Genomic DNA, 15,129 nt, shown 5'->3' on the forward strand with positions numbered 1-15,129 from the left:
TTACTCAAGTAATTTACACAATTACTCCATATTACATCAGTGGACTTCCAGTAAAAGGTCTGGCACAGAATTGCTGCCCAGAGACATCTCATCTAATGGACTGGCAATAGCGCTTTAAAAACAGAGAGGTCTAAGGCACTGTCTATTGAGGGAGTCTAGAAGGTCAGTCAGGTCACAAACTGTGACAAAGAGCCTGGAGAATAAACAATAGGCATTCAGTGCAGAGGGAAGCTGGGAAGCAGGACAAGGAAACTCAGCTGAGCCCTCCAAGAAACTGGCAGTGACAACAGGAAAATGGACAAGGGATGAGAAGGGCTCTGGAAAGCAGGAAAGCCAAGTCTTACCAATCGATTAGGTAGATGTCTGCAGTTAAGTTGTTTTTCTTGAAGTGCGCAAACAATTTCGGCAAGTTTTCTTCAAAGAATACCTCAAATGCAGCAAAGTAAGTCAACATCTAGGAAGACAATGTTAAACACACTAGTAAACTAATTATCAGCATGAGTTTACAATCCATATGAGTCAAGAGCTTTGCTCGCTTAGAGTCTAATAATTGTTATCCAGGTAACATGTAGATAAGATTATGCTATTTCTGAGCTTCTCATAGCAGTCTGTTCACATCCTATCATTTCTTCAAGTTACAGGGAAGACCCTGAAACCTAGAGCGATTGCTTAACTTGCCACACAGGGGCAAAGTACCGGTACATGGTAGAGCTGGGACTTGAACCACGGTCTCTACAGCTATGAAGGTTGCAGCTGCATTGTGAGAGGTACCTGGAAAAGCAAGCTGCTTGCTGCCCATGCCTAGCACATTCACAATAGGAGAGACAAGACCAGAGTCTGAGGGAAGGGCAACAGAGCTCCAGTTTAAACTTGTAGGTCTTTGACCACGGCGAACGAAGACACTACGAGAAGGAGGCAGCAACAGGCCAGGTTCTTACAAGCTCTGTAAGAAAAGCAAGCAAGCAGGGCAGGAGGAGAGGCGGCATGGAGCAACCGATAGGAAGGAAAAAGAGCTCCTGCTGGATGGGAGCAGGCACGCCTGGGGGAGGTGAGTCTGCTCTACTGACCGTCCACCGAGGGCAGAGGCAGAACCCAACCCTGACTTCTCTTGCTCATTTTCAGGAAGGGACTACACTGTAGATCACAGGGGCATGCGGCAGTGTCTAGGGACACTTGCGGGAAGGCGTGGCATGAGTGTGTAGAGGCCTCCAAAGAACAGGAACCCCCACAGCCGTCATCTGGCCCAAAGCTTGCCTGCCAGTGCTCCCCAGTGCAAAGGTCTCACTCAACACTACAAAGCTGCTTCTCCCTTTCCTCACTCCACATTCAAGAGAGAAATCTGGGGTCTTTAAAATTAGCAGGAATGGGTACCATCTTACTATACATAGAAAGAAAAAAATTAAAGCTCAGCTTGGTGGCACACAACTATAATCCCAGCAGTCAGGAGGCTGAAACAGTACCAGCTGACTGTCAGCAGGCTCCGACAGCTTATGAGTTTAGGGCCAGCTGGATTATCAGTTAAGACTCTGCTCCAAAACAAAACAAATTTAAACTGACATCCAGGATCTACTTCCTAGGACTAATCATAGGCAATATAAAGTCAGGAGTAGCGACAAGCTGTTCAAGGGTGAGAATCTCTCCTAAAGACTTCATTCTCTTCTCGGGAAGTTCTCATCCGCTTATGAACGGATCCTGTAACTGTTAGCACAGAAGCACTGCAGGCCAGGCTTGTGGTGCACCCTGTAATCCCAGCAGTTGGGAGGCTACGGCAGGGGGGCCAGGAGTTTGAGGCCAGCCTGGGCTACACGGTAAGACCAGGCCTCAAAATATGAAACCAAATAAGGACAAAATACGAGTTATGAAGTGCCTGTCCATAAGTGCTCCTGCTTTGAGGTCAATTCCTTAGTACTATACAGTGACGGCTGCACTGGGTCTACTACACACTCCTTACCCAGCAGTGAGTCACTGCTGCACTGGGGGTCTTGGCAGATTTCATTTACTACTCCATTTCCCCTAACCCTGTTTCAAACCCTTCTCCTGTTTACAATTATAAATAATTATATAGCAACAATCTCTATGCATACTGCTTTGTTCACAACTGTGACTTTTCTCAGAACCAATTCTTACAAGAACTTTGTATCAAAGCCACTCTGAGCTACAGAAATTGAATACCAAATAATTTTCGTGAAGGATCCTGCTAGCTGACACTTCCCTAAGGCCAGAGTGAGCAGCAGCTGCAGAACAAAGACTGATGGGATCCTGAAGACATTTAAGGAAGAAGCACTCCAAGCTGACATATAGCATCAGATAGTTGAGGTCTTGATAGACTAGTGGTAATGACCAGGAAATCAAAGCAACACCAACTTAAAAGCTGATGGATTGGTGAGTTTTCTTCCAGTAAGAACAAAGTTCAGGACCCAGAATGGATTCAAACGCCAGCTCTCCCACGTACCAGATACGTCTTGGACAAGCCATTTCCCTCCTCAGTCTGTTCCCACATCTGGACTATGTAGGGGACTCAGCTGTGAAGTATGTGGGGGTCTCTTAAAGACCACCAATGGTAAACACCATCTACACAGCACACTAAACCACGGCTTTGTTGAAATAAGGGAGCCTGGTCTGGAGCATGTCTCCTTCCTCCTTTCTTCTGTGCTTGAGTAGGTTCCACAGAGCAGAGTCCCACCATGACAGTGAGCAGCAGCATGCAGCAGCCCTCGGGTATTCTACTCAACTAAGGAGGGCACTGCTGTTACAGCTCCCTAACATAAAGTGCACATGCTTGCACAGAAGTTACCCTCCAACTCCATGGAAAGGGTACAGTGTTTTAGACACACTGTCTCTCTAGGAGAATGGAAGCCGCAATGGCCTACATGTTTCTACACTCAAGTTCATGTGTTCTTCATTATAAACAGCCCATTATGCATTTCCCGCCTTGAAAAGACAGAATGATTGGGTAGTTCTTGATGCATAAAGACATGGTACTGAGACATACACAGAGCATACTCACAAGGCCATGGTCCACTCGGAAAAATGCCATTTGACAGGGTTTATTCAAAAGATTAGAAAAAGCAATAAAGGCATCTGCAGTATCTAGGTTCAAGATCAACACTGCAGCTATAAAGGACATGCCCTGAACCTGAAGAAGGAGAGAAAGGTTATGTTAACTAATGTGGCCACAAAAGTCAGCTTTTATTTATTAAGAGAAACCAATACACCTTCCTGATAAAAAGGCCCTTACAGACACCCATTCACCCCCTAAATAAACCCTGTCAGATCAGACCCACCCTCCTCAGAGCCACAGCTCTGCCTATCGGGCACCTGCTCTTTCTTCCCTCTTTCCCCTTCCCCCTCCAAGGGAAAATCATAAGCCAACCTCACTTTAGGCCTCTGGCATCTGAAATACTGCGTCTGGTATGTGCCATGCTGGGTTGTGGTGCTGTGGTCACATGTATGAACTCAGCAGGCTTAAGTAAGACCATGCATACATAACACATTTGTTTAGCTACAAGTACAGCAGCATCACACTTGTGAAAAATGGTTAATGGTAAAGCCTTTTCTATTTCATTTCAGGGATAAATCACATGCAAAAAGTAAACATCACACCTAGTTAAAATGTGATGAATACTACAGAGCAGCCATGTCAGCCCAATTTCTCCAAGAAAACTGAATCAACTCATTTCTCTCAAGACTTTTTATATTCTTCAAAAGGTCATAATAGCATTCAATATGAGAGCTGGGCAATGTTTTGACTTTCTTTATAGACCATAACATCATAAAAAAACTGGAAAGCATCACTTACATAACCCACATCCGGCCGGTAACAAGTATAAGCGCCCAAAATACTGTGCAACATGTCATGATATGGACCACCCTAAAAGGATTGACATACCAAAATCAACACATGCATAAGTACTGTTAGTCTTAGAACAGCATCTGATACCATTGCTGCTACTGTCACCACTGTCACCCTGCTGACCACACAGCAGGGACTTTGCTGAGCACTATGCTAGCAGCTCTAGATGCATTATGCAATTTAATAAATGAGCTAGTAACTTGCTGTTAATGAGAGGTCTGCAATTCTGTCTATGAAACTACTCTAGATAAGCTAAAGGAGCCGAGCGGTGGTGGCACATGCCTTTAATCCCAGCACTTGGGAGGCAGAGCCAGGCAGATCTCTATGAGTTCGAGGCCAGCCTGGTCTACAAAGAGAAATCCAGGACAGGTACCAAAAAAAAGAAAGGAAGAAGGAAGGAAGGAAGGAAGGAAGGAAGGAAGGAAGGAAGGAAGGAAGGAAGGAAGGAAGGAAGGAAGGAAGGGAAAAGCTAAAGGGTCAGCTGTGATCAGTACCCTCATGAAATGCCCTTCCTTTGGCTCATGTTACAGAGTCACGTTCTATTCCAAGTTCAGTAGTAAGCCAGGTGGCCAAGACTCCTCAAAGCAAGTGACGAGGCTGAGCCTTGTGCCCACAACAAGTATGGTTCTTTCTGCCTCCCTTGTGCCCATCACTCTGTTTCCTCTGCATCCTTCTGAACAGCAGGGCTTGGAAAACATGCTCTAAGTCTTAGCTCCTAGCACATTCCATTTCATTTCAAGTGCTCTCCCAGCTAAGATTTCCATTTGCTCTTGCAACAAGAAAACAATCCCAGAGCTGTCCCACACTGTTGTTAGTGTGCCAGAGACACTCTGGAGAGACTGGCTAGACCTAAGTGAAGTTCCTAACTGCCTACATCTACCACATGCCCTCATATAACACAGGAATAAATATTCTTTCTGGCATATATGACTAGGAAGTCACTCCACAGGTACTGCTGGGTAGCTTACAAAAAGGAATGACATGAACCAAACGATCACATTTTCATTTTTTATTTGGTTGGTTGGTTGGTTATAGGGTCTCATTGTATAGCCAAGGATAGCCAAATTCCCGCCTCAGCCTCTCAAGTGCAGGAATTACAGGTATATGCCACAACTCCCAGCAGAGACCATTGCATTCTTACCTATTAAGAGAAAGCTGTATTGAAAAAGACATTTTCAAATCACAAAGAGCCAAATAAAGAAAACAGAACAGAGGCAGGGGAAGGCAAAACACAGGGCTGGGAACAGTGGTGGCAGATCATGAGCTGCCCCGAGGACTGGAGTGAATAAAGAGATTCTATGTAATCTGAGACTGGGAAAGACTATACTGCTCTTTCCTTAAAGGATTTTCCACCTTGTCATTCCATCCCCTCACGCTGGTGCCAGCTCCTTTTCCTGAGTGCCTTGCACTTGTACTGGACTCTCGTGTTCTCTCCCCAGCCTTTGCATTTAATTGCATTTACCATGATCCATTCCCAGGACTAAAACCCACTGACCAAGGAAGTCTCACTGAAAGGAAGCCTTGAGAGAATAACATACCCAGAAGGGACCACAGAGCTTCCACGTCCCCTCTTTAGAGCTCACCCAGGTAAGCACCAAGGGACTGTCCATTTCAACATTTCTGAAGCAGAATTTAGGGACCACGTTTCAGGAGAAGCCCTCTAAGACCCAGTGATGCAAAGCTGGGCCTCAGCCTCCGAAGAGACTTTAGGCCCTTAGGGCTCCATGGCTCTGAGGTTCGGCCCACAGCACAGTAGGACCTTCAGGAGCATGCTGGGAAGCCTGCCCAGCCATGCTCTGAGTCCCACTTGCTTTCTGGTCTCAAATCTCTGGTTTTAACTTCTGCCAGTGAGAAAGAATACAAAGCTTCTCCCTGGCAGTCAAGAGACCAGGCACCATGAGCTCCCTCTGAAGACTCTCATGTCCCCACTTCTGGGCTGCCAAAAGTGAAAAGTCTTTAGTCGTTGGTGGATCCCACTGTCATTTAGTTTCAAATACAGTCAAGGATAATTAATTGTCGGTTAGCACTGATGCCTTCCTTCTGTGAGTCAAGTACTGTGAATAAGGCTCTAGGGCTGCAGAGATCATCCCTCGTCACAGATGAACAGATTACAGGGCAGAGAGATTAAATATTTTACTTGAGGCCAAACTACTAGCAAGAAGGCAACTGATCAGAATCAAACCCAAATCTGTGAGACCAAAGTTAACCCCTGCATAAAGCAGCACTGCCTAAGCCCCTTCAGAGCTAGGGTCACAGGAGCCCCCACTGAGGTGGAGAGGCTTAAGTGTTCAGGAAGTAGAAGGCCTCAGAGGAGATGACCAGGCAGTGGACAACAAGGTATGGTGTGAGCTGAGGCCTACTAAAGTGTGTGGGAAGAGACAGGCACTCCTTCAGAAAGAGAAAGGGCCATTCTGAAGATGCTGCCCAGCTAAGTCCACACATGCCACCAAGCCTGGGCAGTACTCCCAGGGTTTATGGGCTAGACACTGGGCCAAACTACTGGACAGCGTCATAGACTTTTCCCTTGCTTTTACTGAAGAGTCCTGAAGCTCAAATGCAAACATTTCCAGCTGAATTCAGATCCTCCACACCTTGTGGAATCACTGAGACAGCAACAACCCCGTCACTAGAACCCAAAGACTCCTCTTGGCCCTCTATCCCCAAGCACCCACAGTACTCAGACTGGTGCTGCCCTCGAAGCTGGCTAGTCGCTGATGCCTGGCCAAGTCATGCTTGCTGCCTGATTCTCAGCCACAAACCAGAGTCCTAGAACCCTGCCCTCAACACACGCTGCCCTAGCTGAGGAGAAGTCCTTACCAGTTCTGCATCCACCAGTTCTGCATCCTCTGAAGAGGTTGCAGGGACAACTGTGTCCTCTACGCTCATTCTTGCACAGGAACAGGGTCCCAACACTTCTGTCACAGTTGTGCTTCCACCTGACACACGCTCTCTGCCCGACTACATCAATTACACCGAGTGCATGCACCGACGAGACTGCTCTCCTCTTCCTGTATGCGAGCGCTGATTCTCCACACTCCAGAAGAGGACAGTGCCTCTCCTGTGCTGTCAGACGGTCCAGCCTAACCACATTGCTCCCAAGCCCACCTAAACTCAATGCTCTGGGCCTGTTCATTCTGCAGCCACTTAAACAACTCATTCCAGTTTGTTACACCACCTTTCCCCAGTAAGCCACGGTGTGTAAGGCAGATAACAAACTGGGAACCATGGTGCATGACTTGAGATTCCAATACTGATCAGCAGGCAAGGGGGTGAATGGAAGGAGGTAGGGCAGTCAGGAGAGGTGAGGGGCTGCTGTGGTGACCTACCATGCCTAGGCTCTCAGATAAAGCAGTGAGCACTGAGAAGGGAAAGGTGCAGAAATACGGAAGAGAGCTAGCGATACTGTTAGCTTGCAGGAGGGAGGGCCCAAAGGAAACCTCTGGGTGTACATCTCTTGGCTCAAAGAACACAAGGCCTCGAGAGAAGACTCTAAGATCTGCCCCCAGCCATCTCTGCATGTGCCCAAATGACTGAGGGAGGCCTCTCTTGCTCCACTAACGTCCAAAGACAAGAGTCCATTCCCTATACCTCCCGGCTCATCATCTCAGAAATCCCAAGACCCCTGTTCAGCCAACCATTCTGGCTACACCAAGGCTATGAGGCACTCCTTCCTGGCCCTACTTTCAGCAGGTCCCTGAAATCACATGGAGGCTCCTACCAAGAGGACACAGTTACCTGCAGTCCTAAAAACAGAAGAGCATGAGGAACATTGTAACAACATGAGGCGCTGGCATGTACACTTTACAAAAACAACCAAGCACCTTTAAAACAGAAATATGATCAATAAGAACCAGTTACACTCATTTTAAATAGCTAAATTCACTGTCAGTGACACCCACCTAATTCCCCACCAAAACCCTAGGTAACCTTTCAAATAGAACTACAAATACATGCAGCTCGGCATTCATAAAACTTAAACAGAGAACACTTGTGACAAATCCCCACCACTTACTTGCTGGAAAATGCAGAGATTAGGAAACGTTCTAGAAATGTCCAGTTTAATAAGTTCCAGACTGGCCTCTCTGTCTGCTGCTGAAAACCCAGCATCTGTCAAAAAAGCAAAAGCCATTGCATACCTCAGCACAGACAGGGGTCATTACAAGGCTCTGAAGCTTTATAACGAGAGCTAGAGAAAGCTCTTCACAAGTATACAAGTAGACGCCTTGTCTATACATGAAGAGTGTGTCCACCTTCATGAAGAGTGCATGGCAAGTGTAGTGTCTCACTTTAGGGATCAAAATGCCTCACAGCACCAGCCAGAACATCAGATTATTTTCTAGAGTCGAAAAACAAAAAATCTCGTTTGATATTACTTGTCATTAACAGCAATCAGGAAAATAAGTACAAGTTGGGAGATACACACAATGAACCCAGGCATGGGAAATCCTAACAAAGATGATTGTTCTACCTAAAGAATCTCTGGTGAGAATTTGTTATGTGTTGCCTCAAAAAATTAGAAGCAGCCAGGCAGTGGTGGTGCACGCCTTTAATCCCAGCACTTGAGAGGCAGAGCCAGGCGGATCTCTGTGAGTTGGAGGCCAGCCTGGTCTACAGAGCAAGAATCAGGACAGGCACCAAAACTACACAGAGAAACCCTGTCTCAAAAAACCAAAAACAAACAAAAAAAGGAATAAAGAAAGAAACAGAAATCAGAATGGGTTTACCAGAGGTAGGGGAGGATGGGGCAGGAAGGAACCAGGGAGATACTGGTCAAAAGATACAAAATTTCAGATTAGAGAAAATCCCTACAAAATAGTAGCTATAGCTAATTATACATAGTATCCTTGAAACAGGCCTTGAACAGAGGAAAATTGTCTTCCCCATTAAAGAAACCCAAACTACAGACTAGGGACATAGATCAGTAACAAAAAGATGGCCTAGCATTTGTAAACCCTGAGCTCTATCCCCAGTGCTGAGATAGAGAGAGGGGGGGGAGCAATCTATGTGAGGTAATGTGTATTACCTAGCATAAATGACCTAGATTTATACTTAAATCCTAACTGTTGAAATCCCTAAAGTCTAAAATCCTGAAAATATAATTCTGAATTTTTAAAACTTATTTAAAGGCATTTACTTACATTTTCATCGTAATGTTATAAAAGCTTCAAAACATGTCCATGACAGGCACACAAAATCTTGTCAATTTAAATAAAAATAAAAATAGGAACAGCTTATGTTCAAATATTCATAAATGTTTTCTGTATTTTTAAATTCCAACACCATATAAGACAGCATGAAAAGCACACTGCCCAGAGAGGCATCGTTCTTGTGTGCAATGGGTCTTTCCTCTGACCTCACAGATCCACACTGCTTCTGCCTCTAGAAGCTAACACTCAATGAACCAGGCTACTGGGCAACTTTAATTAGAAGCAACTGGTTGTGTGTGAGCAGGAGACACAAACCCTCGCAGGAACTGTGGGGTTCTAGTTCTTCTAAAAGTTATTTCCTTTCCGTTTTTGTTTCCTAAGAGTCCCTTTGCCATAAAGGCACACTGCAGCTGGTGAGTGGAGCTGCTGTGAGTGACTGCTGGGTGAGGGAGGGCCGTACCTTCGTTCTCCACTTCTGAGCCTCCGGTGCTGAGGGACCGCCACCGTTCCTTGGCCCGAGCAAGACAGATGTCAAAGAGCTCTGAAAGAAAGGCTCTGGTGAGTCCTGCTTGTACATGTCCCCTCACCAGCGGCAGAGAACACACAACTACCTCCGTTAGCAAGCGAAGGAAGGCGCTCTTCCCACAACTCCTCCCAGCGTGGCCTGACAGCGCCCTGCCTAGAGAGAGCCCTTTACAAAGCAGACTGCGAGCACTGCCAGCCACAGTGCTTGGTGCCTCCCACTACTCCACAGCTGCCTGTTCTCATCTTGCTGACGTTCTGTGACTGGCCTACTGCCTCTTGGATGGTCAAAGTCTCTTGCTCACCTCTGTTTCCAGACCAAATGCCCTGGGACTGAAGAGATCAGTCAGTCTCTCATCTATGGACTAAGGGATGGGTGGAAAGAGTCTACCTGGTTTCTAATGGGTTTGAGTCATAATCTCCAAAGACAATCCCAAATGCTTTAATGCTAAATGGTGAAATCTTGAAAGTCTAAAATCCTAAAAATAGAATTCTAAAAGAAAAAAAAAGTAAACACATTTACTTACATCAAGAGCGGGATTTGAGAAACATAAGAACAATAGACCACTTCATGTGCTGCTTTGTACAACAAAACAGGCATCGCAGTGTGACTTCTAAGCATCACAGTGGACGAAAGGCACTATACACCTAAATCACAAGCAGATGGCCTACATATACAGAAATACGCCAAAAAGCAAAATATATGAACAGCTATCACTATGGTTCACAACTGTGCACCAAGGTTCCTAACTAGCCACGTGAAACACTGGGTCAGACAACCTAAATCTTTGATCAAAACTAAGACAGGTTACCATTGCACATATAGTCACCCAAAGAGACCAGACTTCAAAGAATGTTCTACAAATGCAGATGTCCAATCTGCACACACACAATCAACACCATCGTAATGCACATTCACATAGTCAAATCTGAAAGAAATGCACAAAATGAATTGGGGCAATCTAAAGTTTATATACAACTTCTACTTGGAATACTGAAAGTAGCAGGAAAATAAAGCACAGAACACAGGCTGGAGAAATGGCTCAGCAGTTAACAGCACTGATTCATCTTCCAGAGGACCTAGGTTCAAATCTCAGCACCCACACTGTGGCTCACAGCCATCTGTAAGTCCAGTTCCAGGAGACCTAACACCCTCTTCTGGCTTCTGCAGGCACTGCACACATGTGGTACACAGAGATACATTGCAATCACAACACCCATACCCATAAAATAAAAAACAAATACAACCTTAACACACATACACAACAAACTGCAAAAAATGCTGACAATTTAGGGGGTGCTTAAAAACAAAACAGAGTAAAGGACATTTTATACAGGAAACCATTTTACAGGGGTAGAATATAGGTAGCTCCATGGAGGTAGCCCACAAAAGCTGACACAATTCACCATGCTGCTCTTTCCTTTAGGCCATGGCTCTCCTTGGAGACACATCTATGTTCACTTTCTAAATTCTTCTAGGATTCACCGTACACAGACACGACTGTTCCCTGCGACACTTGCTGCCTGGCCTCCTGCACCCATTCCACCTGCACTGAACGAACCTCAGAAGCAGAAGCTGCAGAAGCAGTACCGGTGAACAGCCTGGAACACTGTTGCCAGCTTCTGGAAAGAAGTATCCCATGTAATTATTTTCAACTAGTAAGTAACTGCTGGCATCTTCAGGCAAATGCGGCTTGAGTTCCTGAAAAGCCACTGAATGTCATTAGCTTGGAGAAACACCTCTACAGACATTGTTGTTGTTGTTGTTTTTAAATACCGGCATTTTCTGACCCTGCTGCTTTGCATGAGCAATCTTTCCAGAGGTTCTGGCCTTCTCATGTAGCCTTTTCTCCATGGGGATTGTTTTTGAATTCAGTTCCAAGGATTTCAATATTCAGAATTTTAACTTTCAGAACTATGACTTCTGGGATTAAGATGAGCACCATCTTCAAATAAGGACATGAGGAGCTTGCTGCCCATATGGCACAGGATTCCTCATCTTGCTGCTAAAAGAGTGGAGGGTAGGAATTGGTACCCTGAACAGGCAGAGCTCTCAAAGAACAAGGATTCTTGATGCCAGAAAACTGTCAGAAGTCTCCAAATCTCTTCCACATCCAGATACAGGGCACAGAGGCCCCCCAAGACCTGCCTGATGTTAAATAAGACACAACATAGTGAATAGCAGCTGGTGCTTGGCACCAACAGACCAAGATCACTGTCTCAGACTGGCTGGGAGAAACAGCAAGATGAGGTCAGAAGCAAGTTCATAAAGTACTTTCATTCACTCAACAAATACTTCATGGGGTCCTGATACATTGGGAAGATTAGGTTGGGCACAAATGACAGAATAGACAGCAGTGCAGTAAGGTCACTATAGTGGGGACACTGGACAAGATGCAGCACTCACTGCAGACAGACATTAGCTATACGACAGGGTGAGCTAGTACCAAGGCACAGGTAGGTGGGCAAGATGTATACACGACTAGGTAGCTGCTTAGCCCCACCTGTCATCATCTAGTCCATCACAGGTCTTAAGTAAATTAAACCCAAGCATCAGTGAGAGCCAAAAATTAAATATGCAAGCACTACATGTTGTAGCCAATCAGACACACAGAAACTGTTGGTGGAGTTCAGAAGACTCTCAAGCACACAGATCTTTGCATGCTCAGCAACTTCTCACCTCTTCTTCTGAGAGGCTAAGATATACTTCAAGTCACATATTACACATCTCACACACAGATCTTACAGAGAAATTCTGGCAGGGACAGATTTAGCCAGAAAAGGAGTTTGGAGAAGAAGGTTCCCTGCCCTGCCATCCTCCTTGAAGGAAACTAGTCACCACCTGACTGACAGCTCTGCTTTTCAAGGTGAAGACACTGCCGGGAACAAAGCTAACAGTCACGGGAGAAGCTACACTGTCAAGATGAGCACAGTAACTTAACTAGAGGGGTAAGGTAGAAGCAATCTGCCTTCAACTTAAGAGTCTCTACCAGAATAAAAGCAGCGTGACTTCAATGTGCAGGTAGGCATGGGACCACAAGAGGAAGAAGAAAGGCCTGCCCGCCAGACGACCTACTTTCAACAGGAGGAAATGGAACTCCCCTGTATTAAGGCTCCATGTTTGATCTGTGTGGTTCTAGAATTCTGACATCCAGAGCCCAACTGGGCACTATACATGAATAAGTAAATTGAGGCTAGTGTGGCAGAGCACACAAAAGCTGAGCACTTAAGAGACTTGGGAGATCTGCTTCGTTTTAGAGACAGGGTCTTACCCTGTAGCCCAGACCGTCCTAGATCTCCCAACAACCCTTTGGCCTCAGCCTCTCAAGTTCAGGTGTGTACCACCATGCCCACTTGTTTTTCCTCAAAGTTCTAATACTAGAGACTGAATCCAGGACTTTGCACATGCTAGTCAACCACTCTAGTATGGAGCTATGTACTTGAAAAAACATGATAAACAGCTTAAAAACTTCTAGCAAGGGTCTTCCTCCCTCCCTCCCTCACATGCTAGCTTAATGCCCTAATGATACTGGGCTGAGAAACAAACAAACAAACCAACCACCAAAGGGTACCCTAAGTCCCTAACTACCTCCACTCTCCTGTCTGACTCTGAGAAGAGATCCCGCCTACCCAACCCCACTGAGACTTGGAGCCCTGTGTCTGCTGTCCTTTTCTTTAGGAAACCTGCTCTGACCTCTCTGGACACTGGAGCAGCCAGCATTGAAGCCACTCCCAGACACCCTCCCAGAAAAGACAGATTTACCTGGTCTTTCCACCACAGCTTCACGGCAGTGGTTACCATCCTCCCTGACACGGCAAAAGTGACAGAAGGGAGTCCCAGAACCCCAGGATGGACCTAGGGGGTCCTGGGAACCTAGGGTCCTGCAGCCACTCACCGTGGGTGATGTTCAACTCGTTGCCGATGGCCAAGCTCCACACTTTGCCTCTCACACTCGGAGGAATTCCCTGCCACCACAAGTCTCGAACCTTCTTAGAGCACCACCTGAGCAGAATGGAAGCAGGAGTTTGAGTTTACTCTGAGAAAGAGGAGATGAGAAAGGCTCATGGGACACAAGCCTCACCGCCTTGTCCCTTCCCTGGGGAGCTCACCCTCCTGGCTCTACTGAGATCCAGACAACCCTTCCACTGCTGTGACGGGCCCTGGGAAGGAAACACCACAGGCCAAAGAGCCAAGAAACCTTCCAGAACCAGGCTGTGAGTGACTGGTAGAAGTCTGCACACCTGAAGGACCGAAAGGGCTTTCTGAGCAGAAAACGCAGACAGAGGAGAGAGAGTGGCCTCCTACAGGACTGTAAAGAGCTGTGCATGGGTGAGGAGTGCGGGGCATGGGGGAGGCGTGCTGGGCACAGGGAGGCATGGCGGCAGCTCTCTTCTACACAAGTGTAGTGGGAAGGAGGCTCCAAGGAGCCTCACAGGGCAGCCCAGGGACAGGTGACAGCCACACACTACTGTAGACAGGATGCCAACTGGCAACATCTGAACAGCACAGTCATTCAAGTCAGCTGGCCACAATGACCCTGCCTGTGCTGGCCACACAGGAATAAAATGATATGTCCAGCAGATCCTCAGAAGTGAGGATGCCACAGCTGCTGGAGGCTGCGGGGTGCCACTCTGTACTGGCACTGCAGGATGACATCAAAGACAAGTGGTTTCCACCCTGAGAAAGAGGCAGATGCTCAAGCAGACTGTGCCAGGAGACTCAAAGGAGTCTTCTATGGGGGTGGAGGTGTGGGGAGATATCTTCCCTGGGAAGACTGAACTAGAGGAAAAAAAGCAGGATTTAGAAGGGTGACGAGGTTCAGGACACTGGAGACAGGGAAAGGGCAGGCAAAGTTTCAGAGGTTACAGATTAGCAATTCCTATTGGTGCAGTCCCAGGGAACAGTCTGCAGAGGCAGGGCGGCCCCTCTCACACAGAAAGCTGTCCACTATGGTACACAGTTCAAATTTCATATACAGACTCACAAGAAGTTACCAAAATTTCAAGTATGGAGTGACACAGGCATAAGCTTTAAAAACATGGCTCAGGCCTTCAAAAGATAAACTGGAAGAAGGTGTCACCATGTCCAGCAGGAACAACAGGATTGCACCACGGCAAAAAATAATTTTATCAAAGGCTTCACAAGGTGTTCATTCAACTACAGCTGCCGCTGCCTACAGACTCAAGAAAGGAGTGGCTACCTGCGGCAGCAGCAGGAGAAGACAATGCTTACATGGTTTCCCAGTTAGGCAAGATCTCATTATTCCAGGTGAGGACGGCATTTCCGATGCTTTCTTCAACCTTGCACCTTTCCTCCAGCTGCTTCTTCCGCCTCTGGGCTTCTTTAAGCTCTATAAATCATAATTAAAACAAAGAAGAAAACACTGAGCAGCCAGTACCTACCATGTTCAAGTTCTGTGATTCTTCAAAAAGGAATCACGTTGCAAAAACATCAGAAAAATAACAATGAAGCAGGAGTTAGAGATGTGGGGAGTCAGTGGTTAAGTGTTTGCTGCAAAAGCATGAGGCTGGGGTTCAGATCTCTACACCCATATAAAAGCTGAGTATGGTCCTCTGCCTGCCTGTAACCCCAGCACTGAGCAAAGC

At 46.4% G+C, this 15,129-nt stretch overlaps 1 protein-coding gene across 6 annotated transcripts in view; it reads right to left on the minus strand.

Moving 5' to 3' along the window:
* Positions 1-15,129, minus strand: part of Tbc1d14 (TBC1 domain family member 14) — a 94,447-nt gene that overhangs the window by 12,279 nt on the left and 67,039 nt on the right. For all 6 annotated transcript variants that reach the window (XM_028882333.2, XM_028882335.2, XM_028882336.2 and 3 more), the window contains 7 exons: positions 14,756-14,873; positions 13,419-13,525; positions 9,461-9,541; positions 7,866-7,960; positions 3,800-3,871; positions 3,008-3,136; positions 345-454 (listed from right to left, as the gene is read on the minus strand). In XM_028882333.2, the coding sequence (XP_028738166.2) occupies positions 345-454; positions 3,008-3,136; positions 3,800-3,871; positions 7,866-7,960; positions 9,461-9,541; positions 13,419-13,525; positions 14,756-14,873 (712 nt within the window). The remainder of the gene's footprint in view (positions 1-344; positions 455-3,007; positions 3,137-3,799; positions 3,872-7,865; positions 7,961-9,460; positions 9,542-13,418; positions 13,526-14,755; positions 14,874-15,129) is intronic.

The sequence above is a fragment of the Peromyscus leucopus genome, chromosome 10 (genome assembly GCF_004664715.2).
Source record: "Peromyscus leucopus breed LL Stock chromosome 10, UCI_PerLeu_2.1, whole genome shotgun sequence".
NCBI lineage: Eukaryota > Metazoa > Chordata > Mammalia > Rodentia > Cricetidae > Peromyscus > Peromyscus leucopus.